The sequence below is a fragment of the Anabas testudineus genome, chromosome 2 (genome assembly GCF_900324465.2).
Source record: "Anabas testudineus chromosome 2, fAnaTes1.2, whole genome shotgun sequence".
NCBI lineage: Eukaryota > Metazoa > Chordata > Actinopteri > Anabantiformes > Anabantidae > Anabas > Anabas testudineus.
This window is the reverse complement of record NC_046611.1, coordinates 21,353,658-21,372,580: the sequence shown is the minus strand read 5'-3', so window position 1 is coordinate 21,372,580 and position 18,923 is coordinate 21,353,658. Positions and strand designations below refer to the sequence as shown.

The 18,923-nt window shown below is 39.6% G+C and overlaps 1 protein-coding gene across 1 annotated transcript; it reads left to right on the top strand.

Moving 5' to 3' along the window:
• Nucleotides 1-568: 568 nt before the first annotated feature.
• On the top strand, nucleotides 569-2,492 carry sox17 (SRY-box transcription factor 17). The gene is made up of 2 exons (XM_026361149.2): nucleotides 569-866; nucleotides 1,233-2,492. The coding sequence occupies exons 1-2, from the start codon at nucleotides 569-571 to the stop codon at nucleotides 2,132-2,134; spliced, it is 1,200 nt and encodes a 399-aa protein (XP_026216934.1). The 3' UTR covers nucleotides 2,135-2,492.
• Nucleotides 2,493-18,923: the final 16,431 nt, after the last annotated feature.

The window sequence follows — 18,923 nt, the reverse complement described above, 5'->3', positions numbered from 1 at the left end:
AGCATCTTCGACTGGTGCAGGACTGAGAATTAAAACGCAACCAAATACACGTTTCAGAAAAACTTCATCAGCTTCACCTGTTTTCGCTCCAAATTCTCATAAGATGAGAAACATTTTAGAATAAAAACATTTTGCACCATTATATTGTGTTATAATTAAGTTCCAATGAGAAGTACATTTAATCTATATGAGCATATATTATTATCATAAAGAGCTTTGCATCTCTCAGTCCTTCTCCAGAGGGTCTCAGAGCTCCAAACAAGGGTCGGAGGCGGGGTACTCTCAACTTTTTTACACCTTGTAGTAGCGGGCACTCCCACCTCATGGTGATTGGCTGTCTGTGAGTTTATAGCGCAGCAACTTTCACGATTCAGCGCTGAACAGTGGGTATAGTTCAGTTCGTGCGGCTCCTGGAAGTGGCTAATGGATGTGACTAATTGTTTTCCATTCCAGCTTGAAGCCCAGGACCAGTTAAAGTTGCAGCGATAAGTTGTTGTCTTTTTATCTCTCTGTAGCTGTTATCAGTGGCAGTGCGCTGTCGCTCTCCAAACCTCCCAGCTGGACAGAGATGAGTAGTCCCGATGCGGGTTACGCCAGCGACGATCAGACCCAGGCAAGGTGTACGATGTCAGTCATGATGCCTGGAATGGGACACTGTCAGTGGGCCGACCCTCTCAGTCCTCTCGGGGACACGAAAGTGAAAAACGAGCCGTGTGCGTCCAGCTCCGGGAGCCAGAATCGTGGAAAGAGCGAACCGCGGATCCGACGGCCAATGAACGCGTTCATGGTCTGGGCGAAGGATGAGCGCAAGAGACTGGCTCAGCAAAACCCGGACTTACACAACGCGGAGCTGAGCAAAATGCTGGGTAAGTTACTCTTTACTTCATCAGTTATGTTGCCTGCTTGTTTTGCCAGGTCTACGCAGGTTATTCTAGATCCACATTCTTGTTTTTCTACTCTAAATCTAATTTCGTTATATGTTTGAAGTGAAGTGGATTTTATTCTTACTCTTCTCAAACAGTAAATAATTATATCCCAAACTGAAGCAGTGACTGTCAGGGCAGCAGGTGATGTTATTAAAAGTGACTGTGTCTGAGTTAAGCCTCAGATGTAACCTCAAAAACCTGTCCCTGCCCCCTAAAATGGCAACAAGCTATTTTTGTGTGCATAACCAGGCTGCTTACAGTATCTGCTGACATATCACTGATGTGCACTCTCCTCTTGACCTGCAGGGAAATCATGGAAAGCTCTTCCTGTCACAGAAAAGCAGCCCTTTGTGGAAGAGGCCGAGCGGCTGCGGGTTCAGCACATGCAGGATCACCCCAACTACAAATACCGTCCCCGGCGGCGGAAGCAGGTGAAGAGGATTAAGAGGCTGGACTCTGGATTTCTGGTCCACAGCGTGTCCGAGCACCAGGCCTCGATGCCCGGGGACGGCAGAGTGTGCGTAGAGAGTCTGGGCTTGGGCTACCACGAGCACGGCTTCCAGCTTCCTCCACAGCCGCTCAGTCACTACCGGGATGCTCAGGCTCTCGGGGGCCCGTCTTATGAAACCTACAGCCTCCCCACGCCTGACACCTCTCCCCTGGACGCCGTGGAGTCAGACTCCATGTTCTTCCCTCCACATTCACAAGAGGACTGCCACATGATGCCTGCATACGCTTACCACTCCCAGGCGGCAGAGTACCAGCCCCACGACCCCCTCTCCAACCACCACAGCAACCCCATCCTGCACCGACACCCTGCCTCAGCTCCAGAGCAGCCCCCTCAGCCTGCCACTCTTCCCCCTTCCTACATGGGATGCCCCAACCCTCTGGCCATGTATTACACCCAGCACTGCAGCCCCAGTCAACCCAAACGGCACCCTGGTGGGGCAGGACAGCTCTCCCCACCTCCTGACTCCCACCCTCACTCCGCAGACAGCGTGGAGCAGATGCACCACTCTGAGCTGCTAGCCGAGGTGGACCGCAACGAGTTTGAGCAGTATTTGAGTTCCTCTTCAGCGCGTGCGGACGTGACAGGCTTGCCGTACGGGCCACACGAGACTGGCATGCAAGGACCTGAAAGCCTCATTTCATCGGTGCTGTCAGACGCCAGCACAGCTGTGTATTACTGTAGCTACAACAACTCCTAACCTCCTGCCTCGCCTGCTATCCTGCTGCAAGGACACATGATCTGACCTCAAATCTCTGTAGCTAAATTTGAACAAAAATGTTTTTATTTTTATAATTTTGTCTCACTACTTTGCAGAGAAGGCCCATGAGATTATGAAATGAAGTTTTGGAGGAGACGTTGTACTGTATGTGTAAGAACAGTTAATGAAGCCATAGAATATAGCAACATGAACACTGGTTTTAACTTCCTCTTTAGCAGGGATATGGATTCATTTTGTGGTAATAAATATTGTACAGTCACTATTTTAATGTTTGTGTATATACTGAAGGTGTTTTTATACTTTTTGCACTTTTGGGAAATAAATGTTTTGCAAATAATCATCCTCTCTTGTATTTATTATTCACATTCGATCCCTAAAAATATTTGATGAGACATTTAAAAGCTACAGAATCAAGTTAGATGAATTTAAGGTGTGTTTTATTTCCCAAATCAAGAGTTCTGTCATTGGAAAAGTCACACTCCTGATTTCTTTGGATTTGATAATGAAAAACAAAAAACAAGAACATGGTACAACATAAACTGACACACTCGACGCAACACCGTTGTTCGTTCAGTGTTGGCCTTGCGTTACGTGGCACTATCTCTTCTTGTTTTTCTGCTTCCACATGGAGTCGAATGGGCTTCCAGCAGCACCAGTTACTCACCTGGAAGCAGAGCAGCAGAGGGCTGTGACCCAGCTTCCTGGCCTGGACAGAGTGGATTTAATCTCAGTGTCTGCGTTACACACGGCGCCTTGTTTTCGCAGCATGGGAGCACAGTTTATGGTCCGGACATCCTCCCTGTAAATGATTTAGTGTCTTCTGATTAATGTTAGGGGGCATTAAAATTCACAGTGGTTAGTACGCCTTTATTAAACAATGCTGATGCTTTATTTTATTCTCAGAGCAAAACATAAGATATGAAGATATCCATCCTTCAGCTATTCGTACTTACATAGCATCAGGTTTTTTTTCTGAGGGTGTCCTCCCCAGCCACGATAAACTTATCCACTAATAGCAATCTGTTCGTCTGACACGAATCAAACTCATGAGGTAAAAATCTTGAAGAGAAGCTCGAACCTTGAGCATAATTCAGTGTATTTATAGCTGAACAAGAGTCCACTTTTATAAATAGGGATTTTCCCTATTTTAAAAGGAAGAGGTTCCTCTCTGACGGGTCAATCACCCTGACCTCACGGTCCATTTTTAGTACTTCAGAGGAAACATGTTCCAGAGGTGTATATATTCTTGCTTTGTTCATGTTGAATGTTTTGAAAGATACTCTTATGTAGCAGAAGTAGAGCTTGGACCTCAAGGTAAAATCTGCTGGTCGTTCCCACGGTTGTAATACTGACGTCAGCTCTTAGTGAAGCTGAAAAAAAAAATATCATTACATGTTTGTATTTGGATCAAACTGCAGATTCTATGTCTGGGTTGTAGAAAGGTGTTGTTACATCTTCTAACTTCACTGACGTATTTTCCTTCAGGCCACACAGGCGAATCTACTGTAATTGGTGTGAATGTGTTTAAATTCAGTCTGCGGCTGAGTGGCAGGTTTATCCTCCCTGTTGTTACAGCTAATGGCTGCATAACAAGAGGCTCAGGCCGTGATCCCTGAGGCATCAGTAGACTGGGTGGGGGTCACCTGCGCAGACGTAGGGAGAGGCAGACCCCCCACGTCAGCCGTGATATTATCTGGGCTAATTGACGAGGAAGCGCTCACTGAGTGGTTTACACATTTTAAAGTTTATCTCCGAGACACTGGATGGAGTTGAGTCTTTTGCTGTTGCGGGACGGAAAAAAACAATTATAAATGTTTTTCCCTTTTTGCTGCTGATTTTATTTTATCATTTAAATCAACCGTGAGTGTCTAGAGACCTCGAAATCTCTTAGCAACAAAACCATCCCTGATTTAAAGGTCTATTTTTATTTGTTGCTTACATAAATTTGTGAGACTGGTGTGAAGAATACGAATTAGATAAAAGATAAGAAGACGTCACAATTTCATGCACACTACAGCAAATTTTATTTCATCAATAGTATTGGTGCAAATGTGCAAATTATAATTTCAAAGGATTTGAACTCAAATCTCAGAACTTTTTACAACCAATGTAATTCCTAACGTATAAAGTACTGTATATGGCAAAATATTATACTGAAGAAATGACAAATAGTCGCTTTAGAAATTATTCATAGAACAAAATGTTGTATGTTGTATCAAAACAAAATTGTTCATTTACAACACTATTCTGAGCCTTTTCTGCAGCACTTCAAGCCAATATATTGTGTTTGCTTCAATTTTCTTTCAGAGGTGTCTACAACTAGATGGTCCATATGTGATGAATTGAATTGATTGGACATAGATAGATCAGTGTCTCATCACTTAAAATAGTTGAGTGGCCTAAATTAAAACAGGGCATAGAATAATTTTGAAACCCGTGAGTGCTCCTAGGGGCACAGTGACCTCGATGCCTGTGAAATGTAAGAGGTTTGAAGTTCTCCAGTTCTTCCTGGAGTTGGCCTCCTCACTAAACGGAGTAACTGGACAGTGCTTCGGTCAGGAACGTTCTAACAGAGCTTCAGTGGTTCTCTGCAGAGATGGTGGAACCTGGCATAGGAACAACTGTCTCAGTAACACTCGATCAACCAGACCTGCACAATGTCTGGTGAACGCCAGGCTCATTACCTGCTATGCCATCTCTACAGTGACGCATGGTGGTGGCAGCTTGGCGGACTGTCCGACAGCAGGGACAGGAGGATACGTCAAAACCAGGAGGAAGAGGAATGCAGTCAAATGCAGGGTGGTTCTCAGAGAGAAATTGCTCCAGAGTGCGTGAAATCTGAGACTGGGGGGGAACAGTTCACCTTTAAGCACAACAATTGCCCGAAGCACAGAGCAAAGACAACGCTGTGAAGTGGCTTCAAGATAAGTCTGTGACTGTCCTAGAGGAGCCCAACCAAAGCCCAGACTTAAACCCCGCCAAATATTGGTGGAGAGAACTGAAGAAGATAGTTCACAGACGCATCCAACTGGACGTGTAGAGACTTACCGAAGAAGACTCACAGCCGATAATTGCTGCCAACAAGTTTTGAATTAAGGGGGTGAATATTCTGCCATTTTAATTTTCAATAAATTTGCAAATAACATGTTTTGACTTTGTCAAATGGGCTGTATGTAGACTGAGTGCTAGAAGATATAATTTTATTAATTTAAATTCAAATATACACACAATCGGTGTAACATTTCTTATATAAAATCCACAAACATACAAATATTTTATATTCAGGAGAGACATTTATTTAATTCTTGAAGCCTTTTAACTTATTTATAGCCAGTATTTTTGTATCAAGCAGCAGCAATAGGATGTTTCCAATAAGCAAGTATTTAGTATTTAGAGTTCACAGCTCAAAGCTCAGGAAATCAGAGCTGTGTATGTGCAGGTGTGTGTGTGTGTGTGTCCCGAGGCCTCGCTGCCAGGAGTCTGTAGAGAGTCACTCAGAGATTACAGCAGGGCGGTCGGCGACATTAACACAGCAGCACTTAATAATGGCACTGCCCTAATCCCACCTCAGGTAGCTGCCTTTCACAAACACAGGTTCATTTACTCACTAAGTCACCTGCAATTTGTTCCATTCAGCCTCCAACAGACCATCCTGAATGTGGAACGCTCAACGCTCTCTCCTCAAACCTGAGCTGAATCCAGATGTATTTAGTTTTCTACTTATTTTATAGATTATTCAGGTAACAAGGAGAGAAGTTTGAAACATTTATAAAGATTTTTTTTTTATTTCTTTTGGATGCAGTGGAGAAAGTAAAAAAACAGGAGAATAACTGCAAGGAAAGAGACTGCATTTAGATTTTAAATACTTTATCCAGGAAAGACAAAATTAAAATCAATTAAATTTAAACATTAACTGGTTTTAGCTTTTTTTGTCATTGTAAAGGAAACATCTTTAAAATTTTATATAGCTGATCAGACAAAACAAGTAACTTGAAGACATCTCATTGGGGGCAAATATGCATATTTGACATTTTGCAGACTAAACAATGAACTGAAAAAGCATGTATCAATAATGAAAATAACTATTAGCTGCAGCCCTAACTCTAAATTTCACTTTCAATACATAAGAGTAGCAAAGTCAAAGTCAACAACAGGGACGTTACTGTCCAACAATCAAGTCCTCGTCTCAACACACACGCACATAAAACAGCACCGAGATCAAACTACCACATCAGCATCTGTGTTTGAAATGTGCTGTTTTACCATAAATACCACTCTCTAATGCACACACACACACACACACACACACAGCATGAATAAACACTCTCTGTCAAGGTGAAGATTCCCTTGTCCAGTTTCAGAGTGACAGAGAGGCTGCAGGGGCCCAAACTGATTAAGTCATTGATAGTAGATTGCAAATACTGCATGTGAGACAGCTGCAGAAGAGGGTGTGTCCCTTGTCTAAAGCAGGGCTGGTTGCTCATAATCCCAGGCATATGCTGTCCCTCTCTGGCCTGATCGCTTTTATGGTCTCTGCCTATCACACCACCGTCCAGTTGTGTTCCCACTATATATAGTTTCACAGATCCAGTCAATCTCCACTCAGCGCCGTGACTCAATAGTTCATTCTTCTTCTGATTGCCCTGTCACACACTATCAGTTATATAATTGTCTTTCTGTGCAACTGTAAATGTATATTCGTCTTGTTAGTTGATAAATCTAACAGGTACCTCTACTTTTTGTAGCGATATCAACTGTTGTGTCAAAATTCACAGGGATCGCAAATGGTGTTGAAGTTTTTTTATAGCATACATTATCATGAGGTGCAACACAAATTTGCAGTGTTGCATCGGTACATTTCTTTAATTTCTTGTAGAAAATAATGTTAGTTAACCAGTTTGTGCTGGGATGCATTAAACAGGCCATTACCTGTGTGGTCTAGATTGTATGTGTCCAAATAAAGATCAGCGTGTTAGTTAGTTAGTAAGTAATAGTAGCTTGATAAATAATAATTATTCATCATTGTCATACTTATTATTCTATTTCTTACTGCTTTGTGTTTGATTTCATGTTTTATAAATTTATTCTGCCATACAAAAGCATGTTATAACTCTTTGCACAATAGGCCTTAGCATCACATAATGTGGAAAACTATTCAGTCTAACCTTGAAGCTGTTTAAGGGGACGGCAAGTGATAAATGGAAATGACAAAATTCACATTTAACACAGGACTTTTCCCCTCTTGGAAAAATACTCAAACAGCATAGTACAAATGAGCAGCGTACAACAAACAGACGCTAGTACTGATTTTAAAATGGTCGTTTGGTGCCAGGGAACATTTTTTAAGCTGGCTGACACATTTGTTTCACAGTCAGGAATTGACTCAGGGAGCTGAATCAACTCCACGCCTCTCCTGATCAACTCAGCTCTCGCCATTCTTTTGTCTGAATTCCCTCGTGGCATTCAGGACAATTTTTAGCTTGTGTCCAGGCGTGTAGTGAGTATAAGATGACTATATCAGCAGTCAGTTTCCTCTCCGCTGTGTGTTTCTCTGGATGGCTAAAAAGCGTGCGGGCACACTCTGTCCTCTATTAGTCTTGTGTCCTCTCGGTATCCCATAGGCCCTGGACCTTCCTTCTTTGAAGGAAAGTGAGCAATGCTGTTTAATAGCAAGGAACAACAATCACTATGACTAACTGAACATATTGATTCTCACTAACGTTAATGACTAACTTCAATTTATAGGTCTTACAAAGGAAAAAGCATCTCAGATTTCAAAGTTAGAGCAAAGGATACGTCCTATGATTTAGTTACCTAACAGTGATAAATAGTTGAAACAGGCCTCTGAGAGGAAAAGAGTAAGCAGTGAAATGAGTCACTGTTATTAGAGCTAGTTGAAGGAAATAGCTAAAACTAATAGATAAAAAATTAAATCATTAGCTAATGTGAAGTTACCAGGAAAAAAGTTAAAAAATAAAATGTAATTAGCTAAAATACTGGATAAAAGGTATATGAAATATATGTGAAATAACTAGAAGTCACAGCTAAAAGGTGCATTTGCTAGTTAACATAACAAACAGTAAAATAGATAAAAGTAATAGATTAGTTACAGTAGATAGTTAACATACAGGATGTAGCTAAATATAATAATGACAGATAAAATATGACTGACGATGCATAAAACGTAGAAATGGAAGTTGATCACAACTGCACGCTGAAAAAAACAGATTTATAAGGATTTCTACAATGAGCCTGATTTGATTTTTAAAAAGTATGCCGTGATTGAGCTGAGGTGCTGCTCACGAGATATATGTGGACCATTGTCTGTGCTTTTTTCTTTTTCTTTTTGTGGATCTTTGAATCTTCCAGAGAGCACCTGTCCCCACTTCCTCGTTCAGATGACTCCTGTTTGCTCCATCCATGAAAGATTGGCTGGGAACATCCTCTATCCGACAGGAAACCATGCTCTGTGAAATTCACACCACTCGCACCATTTTGAGAATCACCGGTAGGACTTCCTAAAAAATAAAAATACATAAAAATATGGTCTAAATAAAGGGGGAGAGGGCAGAGTGTCATGACCCATGTCAACTGCCTTTGTTGTCTCGTTGTATTGTTGGAGTTTGTGAATATGTGTGTATATGTGTGCGTGTTTGTGTGTGAGCAGCTGACACATTTTCTTCTTATGGACACTTGCTGGTTATGTGTTTATCATGATTAGTGGTGAAGCTCGGCGTCTGTTTTTATTCTCCAGTGGTACGTAGCACAGGTTTCCACCATTGGATTAGGCCCCGTTGTTATTTGATAAGGCGTCATGCAAGAGTTGTAAGTTCAAATATCTTTATTCAATATAAAACATTCATATTTTGGACTATGCTAAAGCTAAAATAATTGGTTTGATAGCTTCTTTATTATTACAACGTTATGCTTTTTTTTTATTATTGTGAATATAAAATTGAATTCCCTATTGTATTTAAATTTACATTAACTTCAACTCAACTCATTTCTGGCTTTATGAAAATGTTGCCCCAGAAATGTTGTTGTGTGATATTTTTAGATAAATGTTTAAATGGAGCTAAACTACAGCCAGAACAACGTCTAGACACTGTTTGGTATTTTTCTTTTTCAATAATACAAGCAGTCTGAAAGCTGTCTCTTATACAGGAAGAGTATTTGTGCTCATGTTATTGGATTATGAACTTCAAACAAATATCAAACACATTTCCACTAAAACAGCAAACAGTCGACTTCCAGTTCCCCAGAAGCTGACAGTGTGTCCCTCCCTCTCCTGTTGGTCTGGTTTGTCCTGTCAAGCCTGTTTGTAACAGACATATGACAGAACATTTTCATACTTTTCATGCTAAACCTCTGAAAGGGAACTTCTGATTGAATGTTTTGGATTTGAAACCTGCTGGAGCGGTCGAGTCAGTTGTGCTGTTGGTTGTTGCCACCAGGGGTCAGCTGTGCACAGGACTACAGGAAGCTCACTGTCAAATTAAATGTTTGTGGAGCTGTAGAAAAGTCATGCATACACTGACTGGTAGAACGAGAACTAAAATATTTATTTAAATCCTCTTATTTTCTGTAAACAATAAAATCTAAGGTCATTTTAACATTCATTATTTCACTGAGTGAGTAAAGGATTTGGGCCTTTATTATAATATGATCAGAATATTTATTATAATGTGATATAAACATTTATAAAATCAAAAGTATCCACTATGAAGTTTGATTATATTTATATTTTATTGCACATCAGTTGCATTTTGATTATTACATAACAAGTGATTATGATGTATACTTCCTGGAATTCAATACTTCTTTTTCACGTAACAGCTTTTTTTCTCAAACATGTTTTTTTTTTCTATATTTTTTTTCAATTAAACTTATATAAAAAACATTAAGATAACCCAAAATTATTATTTGGTCATTAGGGGAGTAGTAAATGGTTTGGTTATGTGAACTAAACTGCATGTTGTGTTGTTACAGTGTACTTCTTCAACCACCTAAAGTTACAGCAAAGTTAACATGATGCAGCTGCACAATGCAAAAAGCTACTACTGATATTTTAACTAATATATTTCAAGTCCACTCTAACATCCAGAGAAAATCAGAGAGTCAGAGAAGGTAAGAGCATGTGAGCCCATTGGGAGTCCTATTTGGATCCAGGTAAGGTGGCGTGGCCCAGTAATCCCTGACAGAAGTCCTGCTGCAGTCACGCACATACGGGTATTTTGAGCTCCAACTCTGCTTGTCATTATTAGCACGACTTGTGAGCTCATGTGTTACTGACACTGTTGTGACACACTAGTAGCACAAATCGCCATAAACACACCACACACATATTACAATTCTGTAACAGCTGCATCATAAGAAAATGTAAAGACTTTCTTTTAATAGCAACCTTTGTGTAATTTCTATTTCTACAGCTCTTTATATGTGATATAACATTTTCAGATGGACCTGTTGTAATAACATGTACAACTATATGTACATGATGCTTACTTGATATTATATTATTATTGTTATAGTCGCTTTATTATTATACATTGTTATATTGTTAGGTAATCACAATGTTCATAATACTTGTGAAGCTCATATAACACACAGTATGTGCTATAAATAATAGACCGCACAGATAGCCCTGCAGAGTGATGCGATTTCATTATTTAGTCATACAAACAGAATAGCTGGTAAAAAAGTACAATTTCACCACCTCTGACGTCATCAACTATATTTCCAGGCTTTGTTCGGTGTTTCCTCAAGTGTTGAAGAGGTTGTGGCCATAAAATGCATCGACAAACAAATATTATCATACTGCTGTGGTGTCTGTTTGTATTGTCCAGATCTGAGTTGCTCTCCCAGATGCAATATTGCTGCTGATTTTCAATCTTTAGCTTATTAGTTTAAATAATTAAAATGCAAAAAGTTAATTCTGCAATAACAAATGACAATTGTAAAATAAACTATTCTGAATGGGGCATTGCTAAAGTGGCTTCAGAGCAAGGCACTGAATATTTCCTGTTGTTCCTGCAAGTATCACAAATAAAGATTTCAACCATTCTTTTGTTACTTTTAATTTAACTAGGGTATCTCAATAATATTGCAAGCAGAATGATAGCTTGAAAGTGAATATGCATTTGCAGCTCAAGCTGTATTTTACACTATTTAAATATTAGGTAAGTAACAGACAGATTGTGAGCAGCAGTTAGTCCCAGATGGTGATTGTGAAGGAACAAATGTGAAGAGCATTAGGTGCACGAACCAACTAAATGACATGTTTTACAGGAGATTTACATTTTGACCTGTTTTTTTTATAAGGTCATGGTAATTAAATATATAAACGTGACATGTGTGGCAGATATAACAGAATACAGGAAAGATAGATATGAAGGAAATAAATATAAATTCTAATTATTATTATCAATTCTGATAAAGTACAATAGTTTATAAAAAACTATGAAGTATAAATACAATTATAATGTTTCCCCAATAAGTAACATAGGTACTTTCCACCCTTGCAGATTTCCTTTACTGTGTACTGTACAATAGACACTATCTCCACTGAAATTGATGGAGGTGGTGACCTCTTTGTGAACCCTGGACATCAGTAACACTGATCTTTAACAGTCAACAGAGACGAGTCAAACAGTGGGCGACTCAGATTCACCACATCCTTTTGTTGTCGGGTTGAGCACAAGTCAAGGCCAACTCAATAAGTCTTTATCTTGGCTCTGATGTGGGGCAAAGACAGCCAGCGTGCATGAATAAAGGAGAGAGGGGAGAAACAACGACTACGTGCACATTCCTGTGTATATGCCCACGTGAACGTGTGTCCGAATGTGTGTGTGTGTGTGTGTGTGTGTGTGTTCATTGTAGTCGCACAGTAGGGTACATGTGCTGCTTGTAGCCTGTGCAAAGTCCATTTGTGTGGCAGTCAGGATGCCAGCGTCTCACACAGGGAGGCCGCCTGTCTCGCCCTCTCCACTCTACTCAGCTCTGTCGCTCAGTGACTGACCCTTAATCAGTGGAAGGTTGTCTGATGTGAGCACAGACGGATAAATCACTCCTCACCCTGGGCTGCTATCTGGGTCGCGCGTAGCCAGGTTGTCCCGTCAGCGGACTGGCCCTCCGCCCGGGGCCCACCAAAGCTAACAGCCATGTGGTATGCAGCCTTTTGGTGAGGAGGACCCTGCCTGCCACTGCCCTCTGGAGAATAATAGTCCACATTCTGTGCATATCAGTATTTATATTGCTGCTCAGAGGCTTGATTGTTGATGTGCTCACAGTCTGCAGACATTCAAAAGACACTAGTGCTTTTCAGTCTGCAACTGTATTTTATTTCTTCACGTTATGATTTTTTAACCTACATTGCTCCTGCTGCGTTTTATCCTTTACCATCTTAGAAAATACTCTGTATATATATTGTGTGTTTATTGTCTTTGAACTATGCCTTCATTTTGATCAGAAGTCTAAAAAATTGTTTCCCAAATCTCATGAGGCTGTTTTGATAGAATAAGGTTTAAAAGCCAAAGCTGAAACATGTGGTTCCAAATGCAGAGCTGTTTATATACTGTAATACCTAGCTTACCTAATTAAACGTGAGAAAACCACAATCAAAAACCTCATTACTGTGTGACATTGAAGTAGCACCAGTTTGTATAAATATCACAACTTGATGTCATTATGAGAGGACGGCCTCTTTCCACGGTTCAAAACGGCACAATATTTGACTGATATGGTTGACTTTTGCGGAGCGGATGAAGTAGTCATTTATTATAGGCCATTAGCCCCCAGCTTGTGCAGTTTATTTTCCAAGCTTAATTTAAAGGGTCATTTCTGCAAAAAAAGACTATTAAGTGATCAGTACTAAAATATTTTCCCAGTAATTTAAATAGCTATGCTTATTTTTAAATTGATCTCTCTTCAATAATGTGAATGCAGTTTTTATTATTACTGAAAAAGCTGTATTCCTTCTATTTTGTATACCTCCTGTATGTCCAAATAGACATATTCTCTCTGTGAATGATGATAATTAAAGTTGTGTGAAGAGTGTTTTTAAGGGCACAGCAGAGAGTAATATGAGTAATGCAGGGGAATCAGTGAGCAGTACTGACCGGTCTTAATCCCATGACCAACGGCTGCTTCATTCTCCTCGGTTTGATGTAAACCGTCAGTCAGACGAAAGTAACCATTGTCTACATTAATCTGGTCGTGGCAGTGTAGTTATTTCAGAAATAGATCCTAAACACAACAATACAACGTTTTTCTCTCTTAACATGTGAATTATACTAACAAATGTTACTGAATTGATATGGTTAGTAAACATAAATAACTAAATGTTAACAATGCAATATTTGTTTTTCTTTCTTAGAATATAAATTATGATAAAGCATTTTTGTTTTTGAATTGTACTCTGCTCAGTCAAGTCTGATGTAAATCACTTATTGTGTTTAATAAAGTTGCAGACTCAAGCAGACTAAACTTAATGTTACAGTTAAATTGTATTATTTATTATTATTGTATTATTTGCTAACTCAATTCACCAAAGCTTAAAAATTGTTGCGTCAAGTTATTGAGTTTGATCTAAGTAACAGTTTTTACAGTGTAGTTTACAGAGGAATTGAAGGTGTTTGAGGTACTTTAATAATTTGCAGCTCAACCACAATAGTGATGTACGACTATGAGATAAGTTTATTTAATTACTTTCCACCAGTAACAATAACAAACATTCTTGTATGTTTGTCACTGAACAATTAAAGCTAATATTGTAAAAACAATCTGCAGCCTCTGATTGTGATTACCAAGAATTGTGGTCTGTTTGAGTGCCGTCTAATTGAATAATGGTCATATCAGTGAACGAGTGGGAGTGCAGAGTGATTTACCGCACTGAGGAGCGTGCTTATCTCTCCCTCTGTCTCATGCAGGAAACACTGGGATGTCACCAGGCAGATTAAAAGTTTGGCACAGCTGACACACAACTCTCAAAATGGATGGGGTGGGGACCTCTGACTGCTGTGTGAGAGGTTTTGGAGGGGAGGGGACGGGTTGTGGTGTGACCTTATGAGTCCTGTTTGGCAGGGATTCATTCAAAACCTGGGAATTCCACTGGAAGTTACTGTACGAGGGGAAAAAAGATGTAACATCATGTAACTTGAATGGAATTTTGAATAGTCAGGCCATTTTTCTTAAGGTCAAACTAAACAGCTCCCAATGGGAAAATGGAACTTATCAACAATATTGTGCATATTTAGACATTTAGGAAGATGTAGGGAGCACGGAAGGTTTAAAAGAGATCATCTATGTGGGATCATTCACCTTACTTTTAATTAATGTTCAAACTGCTGCAGCTGTACCACTTCTAATTGGATTTCTGACAGCTGCTGTAGGAATTTTAACCAGTTCTTCCAAGGCCGGCAAAATGAGTTGTGTATTTTATTGGAACAAGATTAAAGAAGCTAAACATGGCTCGACATTCTACGTAGGCACTGATGTCCAGTGTTTCTGCGCTTTTAAGCAGGAGCTGACTGGAGACTCTTTGCCTCTCGAATTGAGGCAATATGCGCAGACTGAAGAGAGAAGAGAGGTGTTTGATGGGAACACAAGCAGACAGATCTGGAGGAGCAGCTGCATAGAGGACGCTGGGCCAAATATAGAAAGGGGACAAGGGCCAAAACATATCACACATTTTTTCCCATTAACAGCATAGGTTTGAATCTAACTTGGCGCCAATTAGTTGCAGTATAGGCGCAAGGGTTTAAAAATAGAGCATGGCAAGGGGTGGCAATACACTCGGAACGCAGAGACAGATATTTCTGTCATGGCGGCGTGTGATTTCACATGTAATCATGTGAAGGAAAAATAACAGTATTCATATCAGCAGCTGGTTCGCTTTAACTCAGTGACATGGGAGGCTATGTGACAAATGGAGCTTCAGACATTTGTTGTTATTACCTGTCATGCTGCTTTGAGTGCAGTGTTTCAGCTCAGGCCTATTTTCAGTCGGATTCAGGTATGTTTGGCAGAATCTGGGCTGCTCTATCAGTGTGACCAGCCGCTTTTACCCGCTCCCGTTCAGCGTTTGCTTCTCTCTTATCTCTCCGGTGGAGGGCTGGAATGAGGGGCATGCATGTTTCAGGCCTACCTGTTTACTCTGAGGGCTTCCTCCATTGTCACTCCCTCCCCCAGTTTCCTTTGAAGGATTTTTCACATTTTTGTGCTCGCTGTTGTTTTGGGAACAGGTCATGGGAGCCTCCTGCAGCATTCCTGAATCCGTGTCTGGTCGAGCTCAGCAGGAATTCTTTCCTACAGCACATAATGTATTGTCTCTTTCATACACACCTGAGATATTTTTATAGCAATGAACCAAACAGTAAAACAGAGTGTCATCACATTATGCTTTTATCCAAAAGCAAAAGCCTGATCGCTTCTGTATTTTCACTTGTTTCTCTCACACTTCAGTTCTAGGTTTACTGTGGAATGGAGTCGACTAATCCCTCTCACTACAGAAATAGACTCACTTCAGTCCAGTTTTGGTAACTGTTACGCAACTCGTGATTGTTTATGGTCAAGCATATACATGACCAGCTAATACCCTCAGTAATAAGGTTTAACCTAACTGAACTTCTGGACTCAATTATCCTTATAAACTGTATTGCATTTCTAGAACAAGCATTTTTATGTATTTTTGTTTGGACTAAAACTCTTTATGTTTTTTCTGTCAAAAGAAGTTTGTTATTTTTTAATGTGTGATTTTAAATAGTCATGAACCGTATTTGTTCAAACAAAACAAATGTTTAATATGACGTAATAATCAATCATCACATTGATTCTTATTTACAGACAGGAAGGTCATTGTCCACTAGTTTCACTGAACACAAGTTCTCTTCTCTTCCCTGCGAATGGTGAGCCCCTTAATCCCTATTACCTAAAGAGGGCCACAATAAGATTACAACCCTGCACGAATATTACAGCTGGACACTAGTTTACCATCTGCTACCACTGGTGGGTACTGGTGGGTTTTTATAACCTACTGCAGGTGCAACGTTATGCTCATATTTAAGTCTCAAAGGACAAAGAAGTGGAAATTGAGAGAGATTGTTTCTTCAAAAAATGAAAAACACGCCTCTACAGTTGACAAGATATGAAATCTAGATGTATTTATTAATAAAGGCCTGTTCAACATGTAAATACAAACTCACACCGGGTTCATTACTGCAGCGACAACTCTACATGCATCTGTGTGATACACCTTTCTGAAGAGGATTTCCGCGCACTGCACTTGCAGCGGAGATTAACTTTGAGCAAAGATTAAGCAAATTACCCATGATGGTGTCTACTGAAATAAACTGCTGCTGTGCAGTTAGTTCAGCAACAGCGATGATGTAGAGCACAGAGTTTTATCCCACATTTCATGGATTCTGTTCATAAGAGTTGGGAATTTCATGATGCTGACGTAGGTGAGTTCATTTTGAAATCCTTTATTTGAATCTGAATATATGTGGATTTGTGTCCTAACTGTGTTTAATGTGTTACTGCTGCCAGGTATAATGCATAGTTATTTATCACACTTGCACTACGTGGTCTTGTTTTGTTTTTCTATTATCAATTATTATTGTTTTTGATTTGAAATGCTTGAAATACAACTACTAACTGTAGTAGCTGCTAATGCAAAATAATGCAACTAAACTGTCTAAACTTACTTTTTATATTTAGATATTTCATATATTATATTTGTTAGATTTATTATCATATTTTATATTTAGATTTCAAAATCAATTTTGGGAATCATTTCAAAATCAGAAACATGTTCTGTTTCTTTTCTTATATACGATACATTTTTAAATATCTGCAAAATGTTTACTTAATTTTCAACATGAAAAGAGTAACACTGAAATCTGGTGTTATTCATTATTTCCATACCCTGTCCTCTATACTAAAAGTAGTCCTCTGTAAATACTGTTTAAAAGAATTATTCTGTGCACGCTGTGTTGTTAAAACCCAGGTAATTAAATAATTAGCTTTGAAGTGAGGTTACCTGATGTTACCACAGTCAAATAAAGTAAACAACATATGTGCAAGACGTCATTGTTTACACATCGTACACAATTTAAGTCATCCTGAACATGGTGTTAATGTTGTTTCTGTTCAGGTCCAAGGATGAACAGGTGTCACTTTAGACTTTTTCATCGACAAACTATTTTTTATTTTCCTATTTTAACTTTTTTTTTATTTTATTTTAAGTTCTTTAATACCGTCTTCTTGGATACATTCAAAAACTGAGCAATGGAAATGAACAAAATATTTGACTGTACAATGTATAGAATTTGAGTTTTTCATAAAAGCAACTTTATAAAACTTTGATTTTGAGAAGGAAACCTTTCAGTGAGGTAATTAAAAACATACTGTCTTCATTGCAAACCTCAATTTTGGAAGATATTTACACAATTGGTCAATTATTCAATTTATTGCAATCAAATACAGCAGCTCTGCTATTAATTGTACTTTTAAGGTCACTATTATATTAAAATTTGTTTTCTAATGCTAATAAGAGATGATTTGCTCACCTCATTTATGTACACAGGATGGTCAAAACATTAGAAACACCTGTTGTCATACTCTAGTACAACTCCACCACCCACTGTGACCTAAATAATAAAAATATGGTAAACCTGAGAAATTATAACCTCATAGAAGTAGAATTTTTTGCAGAGCTGCTGTATTGGATTGCAATGAATTTTACAGGTGTTCTAAAAAAAGTGAACCGTGTTTACTTCTACAAATATATACTTCTGTACTTTTTATTTTCACAGCCAATCAGTGAGGATGAATGAAGCAGGGCTTCGGAGGATCCTCCCTGACCAGTCGTCAGGGAGTGGGCACACTTCTGGTACCCCGCGTCACCCAGGCATCACCGACCCAATCCTATCAAAGCGGGTGTGCTTCTACAAAAGTGGAGATCCTCAGTTTAATGGTCTGCGAATGGTCATCAACAACCGCACCTTTAAAACATTTGATGCGCTCCTTGACAGTCTCTCTAAAAAGGTTCCCCTGCCATTTGGGGTGAGAAACATCACCACCCCTCGGGGGATTCATGCAATCTATACTTTAGATGAACTGGAGGATGGGAAATCCTACATCTGCTCTGACAGCCATAAGGTAAAACCTATCAACCTTGCACTGGCCAGGAAGAAGCTGCCACCCTGGTACCATGCCAGGCCTGTTAGTTCTCGTCGTCGCACGGTGCAGCAGGCCAGGTTTTTCCCAGGCAAGAGCATCCACAAGCAGGAGCCAGTGGTTGTGCGCACACCGAAGAGGCTGCTGGTTTTTCGCAATGGGGACCCCACTGTAAAACACACTGTGGTGCTTCACAAGAGGACTACACCCACGTTTGAGTCTGTCCTGGAATATATCTCAGAGCTGACCCAGTTCCATGTGGTGAAACTACACACACTTGATGGCAGACGTGTGAGTATTGTTTCTCAATTCAACCAATTCATTTCTAAGAAAGAAGAACTGACTTTACAACAGGCCCAAAACTTCATAAAAGCACTGAAAGCCTGTTGACAAGGTTACTTTAACCTTTTGTAACAAATAATGAATAATACAGTATGTTCAAATACATGACAGGTATAGTTACAGTCTATATTCAGTTTGGTGAATGCACACCAAAATATACACTATTGTCATGGCTATGTGTAGCATAAAAGTAAAAAGATTCTGTTTATTTTATAAGCAGTGTTTACCCACACCTGGTATTAAACAGTCA

Excerpts from the sequence above, each read along its gene's own strand:
- sox17 (XM_026361149.2), top strand. The coding sequence starts at position 569 with ATGAGTAGTCCCGATGCGGGTTACGCCAGCGACGATCAGACCCAGGCA. Across the intron at positions 867-1,232 it reads GGAGCTGAGCAAAATGCTGG|GGAAATCATGGAAAGCTCTT; the intron begins GTAAGTTACTCT and ends CTTGACCTGCAG.